The 26,286-nt window shown below is 35.7% G+C and overlaps 1 protein-coding gene across 6 annotated transcripts in view; it reads right to left on the reverse strand.

The window, feature by feature from the left end:
* The window catches only part of CDH18 (cadherin 18, type 2), a 658,667-nt gene that overhangs the window by 37,137 nt on the left and 595,244 nt on the right, over positions 1 to 26,286 (reverse strand). For all 6 annotated transcript variants that reach the window (XM_012721823.1, XM_012721820.1, XM_012721821.1 and 3 more), the window contains one exon: positions 12,324 to 12,460. In XM_012721823.1, the coding sequence (XP_012577277.1) occupies positions 12,324 to 12,460 (137 nt within the window). The remainder of the gene's footprint in view (positions 1 to 12,323; positions 12,461 to 26,286) is intronic.

Below are 26,286 nucleotides of genomic sequence, written 5' to 3' on the forward strand. Positions count from 1 at the left end.
CCATAAATGCTGGAACTTTATGACAGTTGGTGTAATTTTGCAACTGAATACAAACATCTCTTAAAGTGAATTTTTTTGCTAATTTGCATGTTACATACACACTAATTTCTGACCAATCATTGAAAATATGACTTTAAAAATACATGTAAACATTGTTTTCTAAAACATTCAGGAATACTTCTAAGAATATGCAATATGCACACAGCAGGTACCTAAATAGAGTTCCTCACCATTGCAATAGGATACATAATAACACAGTGTTAGTGATACTTGAAGTTATTTTAAAAAAATTGAAAGATAACCTCACACCACATACATATTTTCAAAATTAAATTTATTTTAAAACATAAAATTTTTACTGGCATCAGAAAAAATACAATGTAACATAAGTATGGGTAAGTAGGTATGACTTCAACCTACTGAAAAAGTAAGATTCCTCCCAAATGACTCAATTATTTGAAAAAAAAAAAATCCAGTGAAATATAAGCATGGTTGCAATTCCTTGACATATGGGGAAAAATACTTTCTTTTGACATATTTAATGTATTTAATAATGCTCAATATATCTGGAAATGTAAAGTGAGTTTTCAAATGTGAATACGTGTACAATAGTCAATAAAATACAGCCGTAGTGAGAATAAACTAGTGTATTTTTCTACAATAATGAATTGAGAAAAAAAAACACAGCATGGGCATATAATATTAATCCATTCATATATATGCTGTGTCAATAAACATAAAGCTATCATGTTTTATACACACACATACCATATCAAAAGTACATCATATATCAAAGTGCCAATGTTTATATGTATATATGTATAAATGCATATGTATATGTATGTATATATATATACATATATGTATATATAGTCAAACTGTATTTGTTAAACTAAAAAATAAAACTAATAAGTAATACAGAATGTTAAATTCTGGATAGAAGTGGAAAAGAGTGAAACATAAGTAAAATTTGTTTGAAGAAAGAATGAGACATAAGTAGACATAAGTAAAATTTGTTTGAAGTGGGTGACTCTTAATTTGATGATTTTATTATAGAAATTGACTATATACTTAGGATAAGAATATTTTTAGTAGATACTAAAATGACCATTAACCATTATTATCCAAGTTCATAAAATTATCCATATGATAAAGCTGTACTTATACACATATGTTGAAATCTCATAAATACGGATTCACATTTGTTCATTAATTCAAATCATATTGTAATTACCTACTGAACACAATTCTTAATTAACATTTACAATTATGATGATGCAATTTTTATTTTTATAAAACTCTATAAAGACATTATTCCTCTAAAGTCAGTGATGCGGTACCTCTAAACTTTGATTCATGTATTCTCCATACAGGAATTACTTGCTCTATATGGTTGAGAATCAGATAAGAGAGCTTTCTTTCACTGGCATATCTATCTAGGTGACAGAGCTGTCTTCAGAGCTCCTGGTTGCAACTTCCAAACATATGCCCCCACTGACCACCAAAGTCTCTTCCTTGTGACAGTTTAATCATATGGTTCTTAGAGACTACAGCCCACAACAATGTAATTTCCCACACACTGTTATGTGGTTTAGTATGTTCTCAACACTAGTATAATTTGCTTTGTTTAAATATCAGGATAACCCACAAAATTCAATCTGGGGAGGAGCTAAGAGTCAGTGAAGAGGAAAGATCCAAGAACATATTGTGTCTTTAAGTTAAAGGAAAAAAAAAATTCCAAAGGGTCTGTCAAAAGTGACAAATAATGCCATTTTGTTGAGTAATTGTTAAAAGTGAGAAACATTGCTGTTTTGTTGAGTAAATGGAGGAATGAATATTTGGTGACACTCCCTGGTGGTGCAACGGGTTAGAGTGCCGCCCTATGAAGCCAGATGCAGCCCCATGGGGGTTACCAATATGGCTCAGCTGGCCTCTCCTGACCTGCCTGCTGCTTCCTCAGCAGTGTATTTTGGTCAGTTTGCCCACTCTGCTCCCCTATCTGTCTCTGGTGAATCTTTACACCGACCCTGCACCTCTGGCCTGCACCTCAGTTCTGTTTGCAGAAATAAATAAATCTTTAAAAAGACAATTGTATTTGGATTTTGCAATACGGGAGGGGGGTGCATTTTGTTAAAGTAGTGAATGTGTCTTTTTATTTATTTATTTATTTTTACTTTAATTTTTATATGGAATCGGAAGTCCAAAACTAGCAAACAAATTAACTTCACAGAGACAACAGATCAGCGAGAAAAGGAAGGTGAAGGGTGGTAGCATAGTGGTGGTACCTCCATCATCCATTGCAAAATACATAACTCAAGGGACTGTCATGTACAGCCTGGGGTTATCATCAATAACATGGTGTTGCAAATTTGAAAGTTGCTAAGGAAAGATAAATGTATTGTGGTGATCCTTTCACGATATATCCACATATGAAATCATGATAATCTACTCCTGAAACTCTATTAAAGTTCTATGTCAATCTGTTTAAATATCTGAGTGGGTTCTATCCTTCAACATCACTGCCATAGTTTCTTTTCCCTAGGGCTGCTGGGAAGGCCTTTTAGGAACTGATTTAGACTATTGACTTCTTTCCTTTGAATTAATGATGTAACAGTGCTATTGGAAGAGAAACCCAAGTGGTTAGGGTTAGCAGTGATTACTTTTTTTCTAAACACTTAGAAACCACTTAGCTGTCTGCCTTTAGATATTAAGTTCATCCAAACCTACCCTTTTTCCATTTTAGAAAATCAGGATGCTAGGAGACACCAGCTACTGCTTGCTGAAGGCCACCAGGTTTCCTTAAGGGGTCCTGATTCTTCTTTTTGAAGGGATTTTTAAATGCAGGAGAAAAGAAGAAATGAAGATTGTAAATATAGGCAACTCTTTCAAGGACACTTTCAGTAAAGAAAAGGAGTATCCGAGCTTCTATTATTTGCCCATCCAAATCCATTAGAAAATTTCTATCTACTATATTCCTTGAAATATTCATAGGACAGGCACTATTATCATTTTAAATCTTAGACCAAGTTGAATTATTTTTGTTTAATTTTTTGTAGTTATTAGTTACATGGCAACAGGTAATTAACATTCTGACACATGAATAAACTAGTATTTTATAAAAGTATTTTATGTTATTACTTATGTTATTTAGTTGCTGGATTTTCTTTATGCACTGTTTCCTCAGTGTGCCAAGGAAAAAGTGACAATTAGAATTCTTTTATGTACTAAGGGAAATTGTTAATATGAACACATTCATGGAAGATTAATTTTATATATCAAAATAAGCACAGTGACAATAGCAAAATAATGTGTAGAAGTGAAAGGAACTTAAAACCACTTATTCTTCAATAATGGGATTCTGTATTGTTAGATGCAGCTGTTAGCAATGCTAATTTCAGATTGAAAGGTAACAAGAAATAAATTCATAAGATCTAAATTTAATTGTCATCACCTGGTTATCTATTAGGTTAAATTTGAAAATTGTGGATTCTAATCATTGAATATGTCAACATGAAAAGTGAAGGGGAAAGAAGCTTCACTGAAGAACAACTACAGGTTGGTTTCTAGACAGATTTATTTCTATAGTATATTTGGGAAAAGGTGAAACAGGCAAATACTCATATCAATCCAACCAACATCAGTTGTTTAACTCATGGACTCTTGGTGAGACTCACCTGGGGCTTAGAAGTATGACTAAGGTTTTATCTCCCATGCTATGGCTCCTTTGGAAGCACAAACATCATGGAAACATTAAGTGACAGAGTCGCCCTTCGTGCCTTTCACATTTAATGCACAGATCAGAGAGAAATAGGAGGAAATAGATAAAATGGAAATAATTCCTTTAGTGATTACTGAATTGTGTATTTTATGCCTTTTAATCTGAAATTATCATTGCTAGCAGCTGCATCTAACAGTACAAAATCCCATTATTGAAGAATAAGTGGTTTTAAGTTCCTTTTGCTTCCACACAATTATAATTTCACAGTAATGAAATTATTTGCGTAGTTATGGTATGAAGACAGTATTCCTATGGAGAATATTCAACAATTATATTAATAAAGTTCATGTGTCAGGACATTTACTAGGTGCTTGGGACTACTATGATAAAAAACACAGAATAGCTCAGGTTCCTACACACGTGATGCTCACAGTTCACCAGAGGTCAGTGTTAAGGGTAATGAGTGAGGTAACGAGTGACAGGGATTGTATGTGCGCTACCAAAATGTTAAGGAGAGAGGCTGGAAGCTTTACCTGAGAAGTTGAGAGTGATTTTACAGACCGTTGTGCCATTTGAAATCGTTCTTAAAAGTATATGGCTGTTGGTAAAGTAGAACAGAATGGGAAGAGGACATTGAGAGGTGAAAGAACATGGCCAGTTGTTTGAGGGTTTGTGACTAAAAGTGTGATATACATCGTTTTAAAGGAAGTGTGACATTATTGAAATCTTATTTTGTTATTATTTAAAGATTTATTTATTTGTGCATACAAAAGTGGCACACAGGCCAGAGGTGCAGGCGTGGCGAGAGGCTTCACCAGAGACAGAGTGGGGAGCAGAACAGGCAGACTGATGAAGCATACTGCTGAGGGGAGCAGCGGGTGGGTCAGGAGAGGTCTGCTGAGCTAAGTGGGTCACTCAGGTGCCAGGATGGAACTCACACCGAAGCAGCTGTGGCTAGCTTGCAGTGCTGCACCCAACCTGGGCTCAATGTCACATACATTTTCAGATGGTCAAGTGAGAATAGAGAGAACCACATATGTCACAGAAGAACCACATATGTTCTATATGGAGTTTATTTCTGAGGCAATCAAGATGGGTGAGGGCTCATAATCCAATTATGACAGGGAAAAATGTTTCTTAAATTGGATTTGCACAGAATCACATAGGTCAGTGATTCTCAAGATTTAGCACAAGCATGATCACCTAGAGAACAGATAAAAACCAGAATACTGTGGGTTTTCTTAACTTTTATTGAATTTTATTAAATAGAATTAATTAAGAAATCATTTAAAATGATTTATTAAATAAATTGATTGATTAAATAAATTTATTTAATTAAATTTATTAATCACAAATGGTGTGTAATTAACAGAGTGCCAGATATTTGGTCAAACATCATTTTGTGTATTTCTGCGAAGGTGTTTTGGATAAATTAATATTTAAATTGGTAGTTGAGTAAAGTTTATTTTCCACCAGATAAGTGTGTGTTAAATAAGAGAGAACTAGTTTGATTGATAGTTACTGATCAAAATTAATTTTCTTAGTTCTGCCTTTAGACTTTGCCCTTGACCTGAGGCGAGGTCAAATGATCTCAAGATTTTGAATTTGCCAGTCTCCATAAATGCATGAGCCAAATCCCTGCAGCAAATCTATTTGCTGACTGTTTTCTAAGCACAAACTACTATTTCTAGAACCTTTACTAACACAGATTTAATTAGAAACACAATGCAGTTTAACCTTAGTTACCCTTCACATCAAGACATAATCCAAATGCTACCTACCTTTCTATGAAACCTTCTCTGATTTTGCTAGAGAAATTGTACTGTTCTGGCTTCATATTTTTCTATTCACCTAAAAATGTTATTGCCATATTAATTATTCACAATGCAATTATCTGCTTTTCTTGTCTTCTGTATTGCACTCATATTCCTGAAGGGTAAAATAATATCCTACATATCTTTAGTGGCTAGCGAATATTATTTATTAATACAGTCTGAGTGAGTTAATTAATGTGTACTTTAGGGTAGAGATGATAAAACATGTCACACCAGATACTGAAATGGTAACTAAGGAAGTAGCATATTCAAAGAAAGAGGTAGATTAATATAGTCAAATGTCACCAAGAAACCAGCGGGAGATAGGGCATGAAAACTATTTGTTCCATTTAGTTATTAGAAAAGCAGATTCTAAAGAACAGTGGATATAAAAGTATACCTTATCTTGAGCTCAGAGATTAACAAGTAATTGGAAGGAGATAGGAGCTATTCACTTAAAAAAAAAAAAAAAGCTCTTTATTAAGGTCTATTTTAGTAGGCTGTCATATAGAGGGAAAGTGAGCCATAGCAAATAATCATGAAAAAAATATTTAGAGTAAGTAAAAGAATAAGCCCCCCAAGTTTACAGTTAATTTAAAATCATGACAGGCAGAGCTCTAGAATGACATCACGAGATCTCCAGCCTTTGCTTATTCGACCCAAAACCCAAGCAGGTACTGTCATGAAAGGTCTTTTTGATGTTACTGAAGTGTCGAGTCATTTGATTCAAAATACAATAATCTGAGCAGTTCTTATACGGCCAGAAGAAACCAGTGAGGGTACAGCTTTCTTCAGCCCGGGGCAGAAGAGGAAGTTAGAGATTCAAAGCAAGAGGACCTGATATACTCGCCTGCTTAAAGAAGATGTTGGCCTGATGACAGGGAATGTGGGCAGACTCTAAAACGACATTGTCAGCCCCCCTCCTGATGAGAACCAGGTAGAAAATGGTGCTGTCATACTTATCACCCTAAAGGAGACTGTGACAGAAGGAATGAACATGAATCAACTTTGTGCCCCAGAGCCTCCAAATAAGATCTCACCAGGTGAAATATGAATTCAGTTTTTTTGACTCTTCGACAAAGTATTCAGATGAACGCACCTGGACTGCTAACCTCTAGAAATCATGTTTGTTACAGGGCAACAGAAAAGCAATAGAGGCTACAAAATAACTGTATCAAAGGTTAAATAGAGGGACAGCACTGGTATCTGTAACCGATTTCACAGGCATTTATGTCCAACATTTGTTCCCCCAAATATATATATGATGCCATGTTCTAATCTGTGACCATATACTTCTTACTGGGTTTAATCTGAGTCTTCCTGTCTTCATTAAAATCATGAAAATAGCAAATGCCACAGAATAAATTAATAAACAATAAAAATACTTAATCAGTTAAAATATGTCACCAAAACTTGGGTTCAAAGAACACATGATTCCCTAGCAATCCATGTTACAATGAGCACAGATCAGGAGTAAAAAATAAGCAGATTTATACTGAGTGTGAGTTTCCATTTCCATCTATACAGTGAGATATCTGCCCTCTATTGCACTGAGATTTTTTGGTAGTATGATTAAAACATACAAATGAAAATAGCTACTAGTTACGTTGAGTAGCAACGGTAAAGACATATTTCCTTCCTGTCTCAATAATCATTTTGACCTAGAACTTTAGGACAAAAGAGGATGTTTAGTTTTGTAAGAAACTGTCAAACTGTCTTTAAAAATGATGGTGCACACCAGTAATGAATGAGATTTCCTGTTGCTCCACATCCTCACATCCTCAACTCATTTAGTGATGTCTGTTTTTAAATTGGAGCCATTTTAATAGGTATGTAATGGTCAAATACCACGTAGCAAATAGGCACATTGAGTTTGGGTCCTACTGACATGCTCCAAGCCTCTTCATTTCAAGAGTGACACCATCTTCTCATATTGGGTTCCTTGAATGATGCCAGTCATGCGATTAAGGGGCATTATTTTCATTTCATAGGGGTTCTTGCTCTTATTCACTCTAAACATTCTCCACTGAAAAGGACCCCTCTTTTCTTACTTGTGCAATAGCTAAAGCAGATTTAAAACAATGGATAGAGTGGAGGACTATGAGTGAGTTGGTGGTGGGTGTGGTGCGGTAACATACATGAGAAGAGAGGTAACCCTAAACCTCTAATCAGTGTCGTGAACCAATGTGACCTCAATCAAGCAAATTAAGTAAAATTATAATGAAATATTAAATTTTAAATGCAATCTCATAGAAAATCTGATTTCTTATCTGCAAAGACAATGTCAGGAAAATGAGAATACAAAACACAGCCTGGGAGAAAATATTTGTAAGAAGCACATCTGATAGAAGTATATTACCTAAAACTTATAAGAACCATTAAAATTCACTGATATGAAAATAGAGGAACCTTTTAAAGTATGGGTTAAGACCTTAAAACAAACTTCCCCGAAGAAACAGTGTTTCTCTCTCTCTCTCTCAATTTGTGTGTGTGTGTGTGCATGTGTATATCATCAGGGAATTGCAAGTTGAAGTAGCAATAAGAGACCCTTATATACCTATTAAAATGACCCCCATTTTGAAAACTGCCATCATCAAATGAGTTGAGAATGTGAAGATATGGAGCAATAGGAAATGTCATTCATTGCTGGTGGGCACCATCATTTTTAAAGACAGTTTGACAGTTTCTTGCAAAACTAACCATCCTCTTTTTAAATACTTAAGCAATTGAACTACTTCATATTTACCCAAAGTAGTTGAAAATTTATGCTCATTCAAAACCTACACATAAATGCTTATAGAAGTTTCATTCATCGTTGGCTACCTTTAGAAGCTACCAAGATAAGGTGCCTTTCAGTAGCTAAACTGGGGTACATAAAGACAATGGAATATTAATGAGCAATGAAAAGGGAAAGGCTGTCAAACCATAAAAAGACATGGAAGACACTTTAGAGTGAGAAAAATAATTATGAAAAGGCTATATATTGTATGATTCCAACCATATAACATTCTGCAAAAATCAAAGCTAAGGAGCCAATAAAAAGATTGGCAATTCCCTGGTGATAGGGCAAGGGAAGATAGATAGGGGAGCATGGAAGAATTTCAATACAATGAAAATATTCTGTATGATGTTGTACTGAAGGACACATGCAATTTTAATTTGTCATCCCACTAGAATACCAAGAGAGAACCTCAAATTAACTATGGGCAAAGTTCACAGTAATGATGTATCTATCCGTGCTTATCAGTTGTAACACTGGTAGCAGGTAGGGGATGGTAAAAGCATCAGGAAGCTGGAAGGTCTGTACCTTCTTGATTTTGCTGAACTTGAAACTGTTCTAAACAGTCTTGAAATTTTTCAGTTTTCAAGATTATCATGTACAGTTCTAATATTAAAATATATTAGGAAATATTTTGTTAACAGGGCTAATGTTGAGGTTAAGACCTACAATAATTTACATGGCAGAGATCCCAGTGGCATTGAACTGGGCCCTTAGGCCAAACAATTAGTACCAGAATGTGGGCTTCTCCCAGATGGCTATAACTCTTAAGTAGTGCTCGTTCTTTATACATACATGTTTATGATTAGGATTGAATTAGATTTTAGCAATGCTATCTGAAGTGTCCCTAGAGCTTTTTTATTACCATCTATAAAATCCAAGGTATGTACTGTTTTACTTAGTAGATATGTATGAACTCATTTCCTGTGGGTAGTACTAGCAAAGAGTGAAAAACAAAAAAAGGTAGACATATATGTGAGGTGTTATGTTAGTAAAAAATGTGCATTTCTTTTGGTAATGATTGGCAATAATATAAATTTCATGATACACATGAAATCATTTCTACTCATAAGGCAGTTTCTACTTGATTCGGACTTCATTTAGGTGGTGGTGAGATTTAGAAGCAATCTAAACTTTGGTCTGTGATAGTCTTAACATCTAGAGTTGAACTGGAATTTATTTTAAAATAAATTACTATTGTGTTTGATAAACATGTTTCCCTAGGAACTCTACTGCCCATCCTTCATATATGAAGGATCTTCTTGCTTCCCAAGAAGAACCGCCCAATTTTTTCTGAATCTTTTCAATGTTCTCATTATTTTTTCTTGTACCAGTTAATTCATTCACACCTTTATACTTCAACTAATGTTAAACGAGTCCTTATTCTTCGAGAGTATTGGAATTGCCTTTAGCTGACAAAGAACACATGATTCTATACACAGTCCCGTTATTTTGAAAATAAAGATTAGCTAGAATGATAATAAATGGACCCACTATGGATTCTTTATAATACTCATTTAAAAATGGTACATCACCATGTATCTGATTAGGCATTGTAAACTATAAAAGTCATAAAAAAGCAATTAGTAAATGCTTATTTTCAAAGAGAATATTATGTTGGAAAAGTAATCTAAATGGAAATCACTTGAGGTGATTTTGCAGGTGCACAAATGTGAAAAATTCAGATAGAAAAGACTAGAATAATCTAATTACTGACTTGTAATGAAGAACCTTATAAAATTATATAACATAAAGAGTTATTACTCCAAAACCACAGTGATGATATTATCCCAAACCTACCCTGATATCAAAGAAAAAGATAATAAATATTTGTAAAAAGGTAGCAAAATCAGGACCCTCCTGTTCTGCTGTTTGAAATGTAAACTGTGGTGGTCACTTTGGTAAGTAGTATGTTTGTTTACCAAAAGAATAAATACTGAGTTACCATATTATCAAACAGTTTGTAGGTATATACCCAAAAGAAACATGTCCACATGTCTTTCAATTAATGCTCCAGCAATATTATTCATGTATGGACAACCCAAATGCTTACTAAATGATGAATAGATAAATAAAGTGTATGTAGTCTAGAAATGGAAGTTTTTAGCATAATGAAGGATTGGGGACCCTGGTGGTGCAGCAGGTTGAGGTACATCACTGGGAACTCAGAAACTAGCAGCAGCTGCTTCAGTGTGAGTTCCATCCCTGGCTAAAAAGCTGATCCAAAGGGAGCATCAGACCTCTCCTGTAAATAACTTTCCAAATCATAAAAAAGCAGTGTGTTTCAGTCAGTCTGCCTATTCTTCTCCCCACTCTATCTCTGGTGAATCCTCTTACCTCCTCTGCACCTCTGGCCTGTATTCTGGTTCTGTGTGCATACATGAATAAAATGTTAAAAAGAAAAGAATGAAGGGATGATACTAGCTATAATGTGGATGAGCTTTGAAAATCAGCTAACTAAAACGGGTCCAGTCACAAAGGAACATATATTGTGTTACAGCAAATCACAATAGTGGGAAAGTCTATTGCTACTGAGGACAATTTATGACAATATTTTGAAACCTAACTCCTCCTGGGGTGTTGCTAGGAAGTAGGTTCTTAGGCTGTGAGGGCAGAGCTTGCCTGACTATTAGTGCTCAGACAGGCATGATCTCAGAAATGCCCCTTGCCCTCTGTCCCATAAGACCAGACTGGAAGACAGATGGTGACAGACCAGACATCGAAACTCTGACTCTTTGGCCTTGGAATTCCCAGTCTCCAAAATAGAAGGAGTAAATGTTAGCTATTTAAAGCACTAACTTGAGTGGTATTTAGTTGTAGCCACTTGAAGACATTTATAGAAATGGCTCTAGAATCGTGGTTTCCAGCCGGACAATGAGCTCAGGAGCTAGAGCTAGAGGCAAGACTCTGCAGGAGAATGAAAATGCCCTAAAGCTGATTATGGAGATGGATAATGGATATGCTGAATTCCACTGAAACTGCATACCTTAGAAAGGTCAAGTTTTGTTCTAATTGCATTTGCACATACTCATACTATCTTTTTGTTATGTGAATCATATAAAAATCTAAATGAAAACTGTGTATCATATCTAAACATGTTAATGTCTTATTCTCTGAGTGCAAAAGAGAACATGATTTCATTATATGTAGCTTTACTTTCTAATGTGAAGTAATTCCAATTTCCCATCTATTTATGGTTCTCTCGTAAATGCATGATAGCATCCTTAAATTATACCCAATTTCTATGTTCAACTTTATACATGGCACCTTAGACCTCATTCAATCTTTATAAAAGATTTTACCATGATCTATGTAATCACAATTCTGTTCTGATTTCACTTAAACATATTCATACAATCTTAAAATGCAGAGGTAATTATTGACATTTATTCTTGCATTGTTTTCTGGATCAAGATTATCATAATGCTGCCATATTCTGTATAAGGATGGAAAAAGACTCTTCCTCAGTGGTTCCACATATAATTCTCATGAAGATAACTTAAGATTTTCCTGTTGAAATTCCAAGAGTTATTCTTTTTTCTGTAAGTTTTTTAGCTTACAGTAAGCTTGTACTTTCATGAAAGCTTGTAGAAGAATGTTAAATGAATAAAACTACTGAAGTACCATACTCTATTTTCATTCCTTCCTTTTGCTGAACACAAATATTTGAAACAACCTTCTAACTTCATGATCATGTAGACATGCATCTATGAGGCAGCAAATATCACCATGAGAAATTTGAATCAAACACTCTGACCAAGCAACAGGTGAAGACAAAGCGTGTGGTGAGGCCCAAGTTCCTTCCCAGAGCTGGGATGAAAGTAAAGGCAAACAGATATGATTTAGTCACTGCACTTGAAAGTGAGGATTTGTGTCTTCCATGCTGTACATACACTGTCAGAGCCAGGCACCTGGCATCTCACTCTACTCCCATGAAAACCTGAGGCCGATGAACATAAACCCTCATGCACAATGTCAAATTCCCCATGACCCATAATGTAAAGGAGTTTACCATTTTCTGAAGCAGTGACTGTGATGTTGTACCAGGGAGTTTCTTCTCTATCAAGAACTTTTGTGGTCTTAATGGTTCCAGTATTGGCATCAATGTTGAAAAATCTGTCCTCTTCAGCACTGTAGTCAATGAAGTATCTAGAAAAATCACAGACACATCTTTTTAATTGATGGTAAAATAAAGAATATAAAACTGAAAGAAGGGAGGTATTAAGTCAAATATATTCAAATATTTAATTGCATATTTTAAATGTCTATATACGACTCTTAAGATTCTTTTTATTTTTCTATGCCTACAAGAACTGGGGTATAGGTCAGAGGTGCAGGGGGTGGTGGTAAGAGGATTCACTAGAGACAGAGTGGGGAGCAGAACAGGCAGACCCACTGAAATATACTGCTGAGGGGAGCAGCGGGGATATAGGAGAGGTCTGCTGTGCCATGTGGGTCAGCTCCCCGACTGGGGATGGAACTCTTGTTGCAGTGGCTGTGGAGAGCTTCCTAGTACTGTGTTTTAATTCCTTGTGCCGCCATGGCGACCCCTCTTAAGATATGTCTGGCAACTTTATATTTGGCAAGCTCAACATTATACCACCAACACTTGACCAACTTTATATTTGGATAGATCTGACATTCATTTTACCTGTCAGCTCTCAATTAATGCTTGAATTACTAATTCAAAAACTTAAATACAAAACACTGAACCAAGTTCCATGAATAGAAAGGTACAGAGTGTAAATACAGTGATTAGTAAGAGACAACAAACATTGCCTTTGGTAAGTCCATTATGTGTTAATACAATAAGTAAAATATGATGAACTCTCATAACCACCTGTGATATATGTGCAACAGCATGTCGTAAAATATTAATAGTGTCAGTTAGAGCATCCAGAGAAATCTAGGAGCACATTCAGTGAAAATAACACCTAAAAAGAGCAGTAATATATCAGTTATAACAATTTGATCAAAACATGGAATTGACTCTTATATGTTGATTTATTTTACTAAAAACTGTTAACTGAAGAAAGTTCAATGAGAAAAAAAAAAAACACTTTAAACAAGAAGTAGAACAGCTATAGAGCAATACTTTTAGATACCAGATTGAGATACTACTGAAGATAGGAAAAGACACATAGTCTTGTTTTTCTCAAACCAAGATTCTTTTGTTCTGAAACAATTTGACTTTGACTTGATTTTGTATCACAAAACAAACAAACAAACAACTCATAACATCCCTTCCCCAGACAACAGATGCTGAAGGTAACTGCAGAGATTAGGAGGGGTGAGAAGGCTGGTGCCTGGAAAGGATGATATTAGATAAAATGTAAATTGACAATGAAATTAGAAGTAAGATTTGGTTACTACATTATCAAGTTAGTTGCCATTACCTGTCATCAAGGAACTTCCCATTTTGGGATCATAGTTTTTGATATTGGGACTTAACATTGAAACGTATAGTTCAGCCTCAAAGTTTCCTGCCTCAGTATCAAAAAGGCCTAGGAAACACTGCTATGCATAGAGCCCTCTGAAGCATGACAGAAAGTCAGAAAGTGGCTCATTTTAGACATTCCAGTGGTCATTTTGCAAAAAAAAAAAAAAAAAAACAAAAACAAAAGGAACCTCTTCTGTTTATAAGCTTACTTGAGAATGTGAAAACGTGTAGACATTGTCTCTTCTATTTTAGGTACTTCATTCTGAGCTAACACCAGTACTAATGTTTGTGGTTAAATGCTTTTAGTGTAAATAGTTTGAGTAAAAAAAAAAAAAGAAAAAAAGCGTAAATATTTTAAAATGGAAGGTATCATGCTAGATATATGTCCTTAGCTTCCTGCTATTCATTTTGCCGTTTTCTGTATTACTGAACTCTCTTGGGAAATCTACACACAGGAGCTAGGTATTGGGGATTACTTGGATCTGAGAGTCTTATTCATAGAGTTGCAATTGAATTTTGACTCAAGTAGAACTAAATAGTTCTGCTTAACTACCCTTGGATTTCTGCCTAGACTTGTAAATAAACAAAACAAAACAAAAAACAAAAAAAGAAAGAAAGAAAGAAAAAGGAATGTAGAAATGAGAGATCAAGGAAACTATTCTAATTATTTTAGGGGACTATGTCAATTCATTCAGGGCTAATATTTAAATTTATGAAGTGACATGGATTCATAATATTGCTTAAGACAAATGCAGATGAACAATTCTCAATAACTTCCGATAATGTTCATAACATATTCCAACATTTTCAGAAATCTTAAAATGTCAACATAACTTAGTAATTCATGGAACATATAAATATGTAAATATTTACATTTTTTTGCAAATGTTAACATTAACTTGACATTTTTTTGGTGAAATTCAATAATAATAAAATCACTAACCCTTTGCATAGGAGTTAGAGGTCTTAAATTGGGATTTATGATAAAACCTAAGGAATTCAGTGTTTAGGGAATATTCCAGTAGCCAGTTCCTAGCTACCAAAATCAAACCATTGTAAATAGAGATTAAAAGCACTGTAAATACATACATACACACACATGTATACACATACACACATGTATAACTGGACATGAAATTTAAAGATGTTTCCCTTAATATAAGGCTACAAGTCTCTAGGGATGACATGCATGACAGAGAGGGAACACTTACACAGAGGGGTTTATAAGAACAACATAATAAAAAGTAGTAAAGCTAATGTTTAGGAAGCACTTAAGTGAAATACATTGTGTTTAACTAAGTTCAAAGCATTTAGCTCATTATGTACTCAGAACAAGTACATGAGTTAGGTACTATTCCTAGCTCCTTTCATTGGGGAAGGAACTGAGGCATGGGGAGATGGAAAGTTTTCTCCAACATCAGGAATTACTCAGTGAAAGATATCAAAGTACAATTTAAGTCAACAAAAATTTTATAATCTGCTTTTAAGACTAGATAATAATTGAGACTTTATCCCTGCATTCAAAAATATGCATTAGATAGGATATAAGGAAAGAACAAGGTATTAAAAAGAAAGAAAATCACCAACCTGAAAATAATTTAGACATAAGACTTAGCTTAGGAAAACAGACAATAGAAAAGACAGCCTTTGCAAAAAAACCTATGATGTTTGAATAGAGAATTTAAAATCAGAGATGAAAATAAAAATCTAAGCTATGGAAGCCTTCAGGATAGTTCTGAGCCATCTTGAAATTTGAGTAATAGTTAACTTGAGCGGTGTGCACTGAGATTATCCAGAAAATATGACATTTGATAATTTCCCAACAGAAAGGCAGTCAGGGAGAGAGAGAACTGGTATCTTGATCTGCTTTGTAGAGTGTCCAAGTATTTTTGAGACCACTGTTTGTTCTGTGATCCTGGTTACCATACTCACTAGAGAGAAAAAATGGCAGACAGGTTTCTTGTTATAGATTGCAGAAAGGAACCTAAAGAAGTTTCATCTGCATCAACAAATCAAAACTCCATAGTGTCACCACCCATCCAGAGGATAACCTTGATCGATAATGCTTAATTTAAAATATCATATGCTTAGGTGAGGAGTGAGGATTGATCTGATCTTATTATCAATGAAGCCAAAGAGATACTAACTACTTTGTATAAGAGATAACTGAGCTGTCTGATGAGGAGGTTGATGCAGGCTGATGCAGCCTGGATTGCACAGATAGGTGAGGATGTCAATCATGCATGCATTCCACCCCGGGAAGAAATAAGAGTGCAAAGGAGGCTTCCCGAGACCAAATTTCCCAATTTTCAGATAACTCAGAAGTAGTATGGATTTCAGACATGACGAACATCTACAATCTTTTTCCTTCTGTGTTCTGTCAGTTGAAGATGACGGGTCTTGGTGTATTCAAGATGTAAATATGAATTCTATGGACATTTGTTTCTAAAATGACATTTGTTTCTAAAATAAAATACATGTTTCAGCATGTATGTGAAAATCATAGAGAGTGGTGGACAGAAAATACAAACGTGCAAACAGGTCTCCCACTGTTCTATGAGCACAAGCATGGTGTAACTGCTCCTATCTCCCTTTGTGAGCATAATGGCAATGTCTGCTGCAGCATAACTTTATTGTGAGGCCTCAGTGATGCAATCTAGGGAAGTATTTAATCTTTGAGCATCAAGAGTTAGGGCTCTGGAGATAATCATCATTTGTTCTAATATCTCTGGAAAGATTACTCTCCTTTTCCTTGTAGGAAACCTGTGGGCTCTTTCAATAAAATTGTTCACAAAGAGTTAAGTATATATTTTTGTTTAGAATTTGATTGTGTTATTATTTATTATTTTTTTCTTCTGACAATGTGTTCAAACATAGTAGGTTATGAATAAGGGTTACACAGGGTATCTCTAACAGAAAATTAAGCTATTTCTCAGTCCCCATACAAAAAATATATGCATTGATTTTAACTAGAAAGTGGAGGAGAATAAGCTTATTCTTCCATGGAAAACAACATACATGTATGATTTTTCTCTTTAGTGAATGAATACACCAAGCAATTATATAAGAAATATAAAGAAAAACATAAGTGATATAGTAGAGAATATGGACAGGAAGGTCACAGGGGGCTCAATGAGTCACAGGAATAAAATGTCCCTGAAAGTGACAGCAGTTATCTCTGCACGGCACCACATAGGATATATGATCATTATTTAGCACACACACCTTCAAATTTCTCATCACAAGAATTTTTGAATTTATAACTATGCATGTTGAGGGATGGATGTTAATGATACATGATGGTCATCTTGCAATGTATACACACAGAATCATGAATCTTTACATTGTATACCTGAACCCAATGCAGTGTTATATGTCCATTGCATCTCAATAAAAATATAGAACACTGTTAATTTAATGCCTATTATGAAATTAATTAGGACATTCCGTACATGCCTTTGCTTTTGTAAATATTTTGCTTAGAAATGATCAGGCCAATGTTATCATGCTTTAGAGCATTATTTTTTCAGCAGAGATTTTTTTATAGAGTCCAGACATCACCTTTTAAACACGTCATAACATTATGTTTGAAAGTTATTCAAATAATACAGGAAATGGATTTCTTTAGAGTGTGTGCACAGCTTATGTATCTGTTTTACTGCAACATAGCTGAGTATTGAAAAATGAACACTTATATTTCACTCTTCTCATAATTCTTCATTAGACTCATAATGCTGCCACTAATTTGATGTACAGTTATGTTTAAAACTCTATTTATTTTTTTATTGAATCTAAGAAAAGAAAAACACTCCATAGTGGATCTATTAATATTTTTGACAAGAATTATTGGGGTGTCTTCGCTAAAGGGGCTGGTGTGAAGGAGAAATGCTATGGTAGGTTCAAAGGCGCCTCTACACCATGATAATGGACATCACACTTCTACACTCTCTGCTCTCTACTTGCTGTTTGAAATAAGTATCAAGATAACATCTTCACTCAATGCCAATAGGAAAGTGCATAATCCATGGTCAATAAGATGCTCCCCTAAGAGGCTAGTGGTAATCTCCTGGCTATAGACTATATGTGCCAGTTCAGCCCGGTAGCCCTTAAGATCTTCTGTTTCAGATTTTAGCTTAATAGTGGGAAGGGCACAATAGTTAGGGATATGTATGCAGCAGAGTTGTATATGAGCTGATGAAGCTGGACAATGTATGCACAACAGTATCGTATGACATTTTACTTTATATTTTAAATATTTATTTATGTATGCATTCAAGAACTGGGGTAAAGACCAGAGATGCAGCGGGGAGTGGGGGGGGTGTGTGTGGGTGCGGTGAGAGGATTCACCAGAGACAGAGTGGGGACAGAATAGGCAGGACAACTGAAACACACTGCTGAGGGGAGCAGCGGGTGAGAGAGGTCTGCTGTGCCATGTGGGTCAGCTCCCTGACTGGGGATTGAACTTGTGCCACAGTGGCTGCAGATAGCTTCATAGTGCTGCCCTGATATTTTTGTGTAAGTTCAAATTTCTCTATAACAATGTTTTTAAAAATGCATGAAGAGCCCACTCATTGAACCAGTCCCCTATACGAACCCTGACTAGTTTCATGCTGTGAGACAAATGGACCCATGGAGCACTGAGCTCTTGCATAGTTAGCAAGATAACTCATAAATCTGGGCTATAACTTTTATTTTCTACCACTCTGTTTTGCCATATAACAGGTGCACTACTTCAAACTTGTGGTAATAAGTTTTAATGCAATGGAAAAAGCAAAAATAAACTGCATTACTTTGAAACAAGATGAAAATTCATTATTCAAATTAGGCAGACCAACAAATAGGCAGACGAGTTATGACTACAGCAAACAGTCAATCTCAGTAATGATTACCTTTACTCAAGTATTTTCTTCAACAGAGGCTACTTTAAACAAATGACCCAGTTCATCATTTGGCACTCAATCTCCCTTTGATTATATAGGCTTAGACTCTAGATAATTATTAGTTATGTGAAAGTGTATTGGAAAGTTATTTTTCATTTCAATAATAAAACTTCATTCGCCAGAGGCACTTATTTTCACTATTGTCTGTCCACACGGACTTAATTGAAAATTTATATCATGTAAATCTATTTTTACAGTGATTTACTTGGAGAAACATTTTTGCTTAAAATATAGGAACCTTCATTCAGTTGCCCAACTTTAGATTCTTGCAAATACAGAAAATGAATGGCAAAGCCAATTTATTTGCGATTTTGTCTTCCAAAGAGCTGTTTTTTTGAAATTTTACTGAACGTGATCGCTAGAAGGGATGTGTTTTAATCAATACACCCCCGGTGGAGTATTACAGCAAATATCATGCACCTGAAACAAAGCTGAGTTTCATTAAAACATTTAAGGTTCTCTTTGGGGACGCAACTACCCCACAAGTAATGTATCCAGGAAATAATCTTTCTGGAAACAAAATGAAACAGAATATAAGGATCATTTGTTACTTGATACATGGTGTCTTGTATTTAATAAAATGGGCAGAACACACACCACACTGGCTTTGGGGAAACTTTTTAACTTTCAGATTCAAGACCTAGATCTAGTGAAACAAGTATCTGGAGAAGTAAAACCTCTCCTTAAGAAATTATGTTTCTCTGTAGTATTTACCTCTTGAGTTAACGAAAAATAGCAGAAATTTCAATAACCCTAAGCTCTAGAAATGCCTTGGAATCATTTTAAGCATTGTATTTCTTTACAAATTTCTCATTTCAAAGCTATTGTATCCAAGCAATTTGGATGATTATAGTCTTCAGTCAGTGGTTCACAGAGCACCACTAAGCCAAGGTTTATGTGATTATTCCAAGGGTAAGGAAGTTACCTACGTCCACCCAAAATGTAGGTTCTTATCTTGGGCTTGAACTGTGATCTGAGGTGGCTGCTACCACAGGTCAGAATGTTACATAAACTTAAACCAAAACAAAGTTAGATTGTCAGGGGTCTACAATCCATTTATGAAGCCTGCTAAAAGTCATCACATTCTTATCTATTCTCTGTGATTAGTTGCGGATGGAGCTTATCATTCAGTTATCTTAGTCTATAGAGTCCATCATCCATAAAACAAGGTTTCCTAAGTCATCTTGTGGTCTCCGCACACTCTGACATGTCATATCCACACAGCACTCAGCAGTAAAGGCGCCGTCCATCTGGATATGCTAACTTGGCTATGTGGGATGGGATCCTGTTCTAAGCACGAGTAAAAGAAAAACTCTCCGGTTGAAATGAGAGGCTATCTGCTCCCTGTGCCTACTTGATTTGTGTTAATTGTTTCTGGTGAGTCTTGTTCTTTGTAGCAGAAGACTAAGGCAGCTTTTGATGAGAATATAATAAAGTTTTGCATTATGAGATTGAGTAATTTATTCTTGATTTTCAGTAACTAATTTTTATACGTTAATGTGGTCTACAGAATAAACACTCACTGTATTTCAGATGGCACATTGAACATAACTTATGAATCACACTGTCTGGTTATTCTTTGATTTTTCTTTCTGAAAATCTGAATTCAAACCGATCAGTTTCAGAGCTACTTGATTAGTTTTTCTCTTCAGTTTTGTCACATATCTTTGTTTATTTATTTGTGTAGAAGAAATTGGGTATAGGGCACAGTTGTGGGTGAGAGGATTCACCAGAGACAGAATTGGGAGCAGATCAGGCAGATTTACTGAAATACACAGCTGAAGGGAAAAGCAGGTGAGACAGGAGAGGTCTATTGTGCCATGTGGGTCCGCTCCCCGGCCAGGGTCGAACTCAGGCCTTAGAGTCGATAGTGCTGAGACTCTAGTTCACCAGGAAGTACCTTTGTTATTATTTTGAAAGAACTCTTATTTGAAGGTATTGAACAATCTCATCATGAGCTATGTGAAAATTTCAGAGGTGCATAGGAAAACACTTCAATAGAAGCCAGTGGATATACTGAAGGCAGCACCTCTCCCCTCTGCAAATATTTTCTTTTACAATAGAAGTTTTTTTTTAAAAGATTTATTTATTTATTCATACAGAACTGGGGTACAGATGCAGAAAGTGGGAGGATTCACCAGAGACAGAGTGTGGAGCAGAACAGGCAGATTGACGAAGTACACTGCCCAGGGGAGCAGCGGGCGCATCAGGAGAGGTCTGTCTCGCCATGTGGATCTCCTCCAGGGCAAGTGGGGATCGAACTCATGTGGAAGTGGCTTAAGCTTCTTTGTGCTGTGCTTTAACCCACTGCACCACCAGGGAGGGCCAATAGAAGTCTTTTTTTTTTTTTTTTTAATTTGACAAATACTTAAAATTTGATCATAATTTGATTTTATTTCTCATGGCAACATTGTCTATGACTTCCTAAATAGTGTCATAATGAGCATTTGAAACAATTAGGAAGGATATTTAATAGCTCTTTCTCATCACTTTAAAATTATTAGTCAAAAAAAGCATTAAAATTTTAATTGTAACTATATAGATAAATCCAGTTATGAATCAGAGTACAAATGAAGTAAAGATGGGACACTATATTTATTCCTATCTTTAAAGCTCCTCATCTTGTGAAATATTAATTGGGGGCATCAGTAACTTTCACATTCTTGAAACAAATCAACTATCAGACCTCTGAAGAAACTCTCCAGCTAAGAACAATTTTGTTGCAGAGAGGGATAGAACTCAGGGAGACATGGCTGTCTTCGGCACCCCTTTTCCCAGAGCACAGTGTCCTCGCAAAGTGGATGGTGGGGACCAGTTTAATCAATGGCCTCATGAAGATGTCACCGGGTCATAAGGTTCTACTAGAACTTTGCAAAAAATAAGGTTTAAACTTTTATTACTAGCTGAAATGTATGAATAGCATGTGACTTTAAACATGGGGGTCTTTAAGTAAAACAAACTTGAATTTAAATTTTGGATCTGTCACTCTATCACTATGACAACTTGGCAAATTAATTTTATGAGTCTTCATTTTCTCATCTGCAAAATGATACAATCAATGCAGACTTCTAGGGCTTGAAGGGTGTTTGGAATATGTTCAAAAGCTCAGAGTTTCATGGGTTGGTGTATTAGTCAGGCTTTATCAAACCCTCTGCTTTGTTTTCCTCTATGTCACATATAAGTGATATCATTTGGTATCTGTCTTTCTCCTTTGGCTGATTTCACTTAGTAGTAGACCTTCCAGTTCCATCCTTACATATTTTTGATAGCTGAGTAGTACTCCACATACAAACATACACACAGGTACACAAACATGTGTGTACATATATCCCATATATACCCATTAATATATGACCAAGTGTTCTTAATGCATTCATTTGTTTTGGAGCCTTTAGACTATTTCCATATCCCAGTTATTGCAAACAGTGCTGAAATGAACACAAGAGCAAGTTTCCTTCTGAATTTGTGCCATTATGTTCTTCTGGTAGATACCAAGGAGCAGAACCACTGTGTCACACTACAGACTCAGTGGTAGTCTGTTGAGAAACCTTCATACTGGTTTCCATAGATACAGTTTTATTATGGAAACAATGATGCCAACCAATATTAACTGAATTGAAAATATTTCTTCAAAGGGGGAAAAAAAAACACTTAGGGTCCACAGATATAAACAATAAGCGGCCACTATTTTTTTTAGCAGACACATGGCATAAAATCACACCAGAAAGCTTTATAGTGGCTTAGTTTCAAATTGGGATTGCTCATTTCTCAGTAGCTACTCAGGAAGGTTCCAGATTCCATTTGCAGTCTATCAGCAAGTAAGTACAGCCTATTTAAATCAAGGGTTTCTTCACAACTTGGAAATAGCCCAGTTCTGATTTTGCTTCTTAAAAAGGTGATGATTATATTGTTGCAAATTGCACATTCTTGTTTTGAGTTGAAAGAGACAAAACTAGACACAGGATGCTCTTAGAAATCTGAAGAGTCTCACTAATCGTTTAGAAAATTGAAATACAAAAGACTGAAGTCAGGAAGCTTTTCACAAATGCCTGTAAGACTCAAACTCCCTTTCATTATCAATTCTACAAACTTGGAGTTAATTGCTTTTCAGGGCACATGGAAGGTTCATCTTTTCAATGTGCTTTTCTTAATTAGTACAAACATTTGGTCCCTAAGAAAGGTGGAAGTAGAAGGCTTGCTTTTGTGTTTGTTAATGTTTTCTGTTTTTTATTCACTGTTTGCACCTAGAGGCCCGTGTGAATGACACATTTTTATTAAAATCAAGAATAAATATTATGTAAATTATGCCCCCAAACAGTAACTATGGAGTCTAATTATTTTAAGGCAGCTTCACAAGGATTCATTGTAGTTGTCTAACCAAAGCAAAAAGAATAATGCAGATGCTAATGGATTTGTACTTCTCTGCATTAGCATTTAGAGACAATCATTTTTACATCCCAACAAGTGGGAGAATGTATGTACCAAAACATGTGTCCCATCACCTGTTGTCGATGATTGGAAACAATTACTGAGGCAATGGGTGACATTATGGAACCGTCAATTATGTATAACTAATTTCTTGTAGAATACAAAATATACATGTAAACCATTCACATGACTTTGCGTCTATGTGAATCAGACAGCCTGGTATGTATTTTCCAAAATTATCTTTTCAGAATTGATTTTTGAGTGTCATCAGCATTCCAGCTTTACTGGTTTACCATCCTGTTTGCTTTTGTTTTGTGCAGGGACTCCCTTGCTAATTCAGGAGGTTCAACATTATCCCTGCCTTTGCTTACAGAGAACAAAGGTGCATTTCTCTCCCAGGGGTGGTGGGTGCACATGTCTTCAGATATCAACTGATGTCCCCTGGGGATTTGTCCTTGGGTGCAAACTACTGTTCTGTCTGGAAAGGGTATTTTTGTCTGTATAGGTTACATGGATCAACAGTGAAAGAAATTTGTCTTTGCTCTTGACCTCAGTTTTCCTAAGCCTACCATCTTAGCACCCATATTCTATACTTCCTAGTTTTGAAAACTTGTCGTATATCTCTTAAAACGTAAAACTTCCTATCATGTTTTACAAGTTGTTTTTGTTTCAATGTTTCCAAAATAACTGCTTTGTCACATGATGTAAATTTCAGGTGTGCATCATTACAAATCAACATGTGCATACTACATCAAGTTCACCACTAAAGCTACTCACACATTTCTGTTTCATTCACCCCGCGGAAAATGCTGCTAAGATACGTTTCAAATATGCCAGTTTAACACAAACCATTTGCGATATCTGTATCTAGCTTCTCTCCAACCTCTTTCTTGCTATCCCCACAAAGGCAATCTAAGCAACAAGCACAGTTCCTTCCTCTGACTCTCAAAAATTCTATACTGGGTTCTGAGTCTCAATTCAAACTTCCTCCCCTCATTCCCTTCAGAAAATGTCTGGCACTGTTTCTCTGAGGACAACTATATATACCTTTATCATTTTTTCAACTTCTCTATCCAGATTTTGAACAGTCCCATGCATGCATGTGTGTACATGCATGCTCACATGTTTAACTACTTTTTCATGAGGACTGTTGTAATATCGACCTATTATAGTTTGCTTCCTATATCACTTTAAAGCATTCATGTTATTTCCAAATATCTAATTAAAAAGTATGGAATGTATCATTCATTTCAAATTTTACTTTTCAGAAGAAAGTCTCACCAAGTTTTATCAAATAATTTCACAGGATGAAATATTTTCATTCTCAAAAGCTGCTAGCTCCTTTTGGGAAAAACTGATCGCATTTGCACAGAGGTTTTGTAATACTATAGCTTTATACATATCATTAGAAAAATTTTACTTATTGAGTGTCATTGAATGGTGGCGCTCTGTGTAGTGTGGAGGGCTTTCCTCTGGCTGGACAACCAAGCATCTTCACATCAAAGTCAATTTGTTCATCAGAGGACAGTTTGCACAGCTGCCTTTAGGCAAATTGTTCTGAATACTTTGCCCATCCTGGCTCTTTATTTTATTTTATTTTTTAAGATCTATTTGTGTATGCACACAAGAGCTGGGATATAGGCCAGAGGTGAAGGATTCACCAGAGAGAGAATGGGGAGCAGAAGGAGTGGATCTAGTGAAATATACTGCTGAGGTAAGAGCGGGGTAACAGGAGAGGTCTGCTGAGGTCTGCTGCACCACGTGGGTCAGCCCTCTGGCCAGGGCTCAAGCTTGTGCTGCAGTGGCTGCTGATAGTGCTGAGATTTAACCTTTTATGCCACCAGAGAGGCCCCCTATTTTGTCTCCAGCTGTCAGTGTAGCAGTATAGTCCTCAGGACTCTGTTTAAGCACTCACAGACGAAGGATTGCTGAATCTGGACATCTGTGCTCCAAAAAATGTTCTTCTCCAAGCATGGGTGTTGTGGCTATTTAAAATAATCTGAAATAATCATGATTGTCTAAAAAGAATTTGGGAATTTTATAACACTAGATCGATACTGACGAGACTATTACCATATAGCTTTTCTAAAATGGATGAAAACTAAAGAGAGTGAAATACTTGCTGGGACAAAGCAGAGAGAACTGTCAAAGATTTCAAACTTTTTAGAGACTGAGGATTACACAAGGGTTGAAAAGCAAGGTTACAAAATAAAGGTAGACATTAATGCAGCTCTTTGACCTTGTCATAAATGAGACAAAAACTACATGCCGTTTGATTATATAAAGAAGTTTTAATTATCTCTAGAGCATGAAATACTAAAATATGATTTAGTGAGTACTATGTCCTTGGCATTATGTTAAGGCCTTTATTTCAATCTAATTCATTATATCAATACATTCAGGCAGCATTATTATCCTTTGTTCATAATCTGGCAATGTGCAATGCAGCAAGGTTGAACATGAAATCATACAGCTAGAATATCAAGATTCTAGAAGTCTCTAAATCCATGTTGCCTTGAACACCTTAGCGTCCACTGAGTGAGCACTAGGTGCAGATGCCTCTGCTCAGCCCCTCATGCCTACGGTTCATGTGTTCTCACACTAACACGGAGAGACAGATATTAAGGAGCTAAAGGGTGCAGTGGGAATTGGAGAAGGACTTGGAGGAGGGCGGCAGATGGGAATTGCCCAAGTAGTGTATGGAGGGTGAATTGGCATGCATTCATATGCAAGTGCAAAAATGGATCCCCAAAAGTAAAACAAAAAGTATAAAACTAAATAGTTAAAACAACAAAAAGAAATAATTTCCTTACAAATGATGGAGGAGTTCCTCAAGACATATAGCTATTCTATCAAACCAGGAATCAGAGATAAACAGACTTAAACCCTTAGACTCTGTTCACTAAGCAACAAAGATTCTTTAGTTTGTAAGTCAATAATTCTGACCACCCACATTTCAGCATAATTTCCAAATTATGCTCACATCATGTGGAAATACTACCAATATATTCATGGAGCTTTCTACACTCTTAATTTGAAACTCTTTATCAGAGTATCATTTAATATTGTAAGATATAAGAGCAAAAAATAACAGGAATAAAATATTTTAAGTATTTTGCGAACAGCTGTAAGAGGTAATCTGAGACTGTGGTTCTGAAAGGTTGAAC

Source organism: Condylura cristata, unplaced genomic scaffold (assembly GCF_000260355.1).
Source record: "Condylura cristata isolate star-nosed mole 26May11 unplaced genomic scaffold, ConCri1.0 scaffold00007, whole genome shotgun sequence".
Classification (NCBI taxonomy): Eukaryota; Metazoa; Chordata; class Mammalia; order Eulipotyphla; family Talpidae; genus Condylura; species Condylura cristata.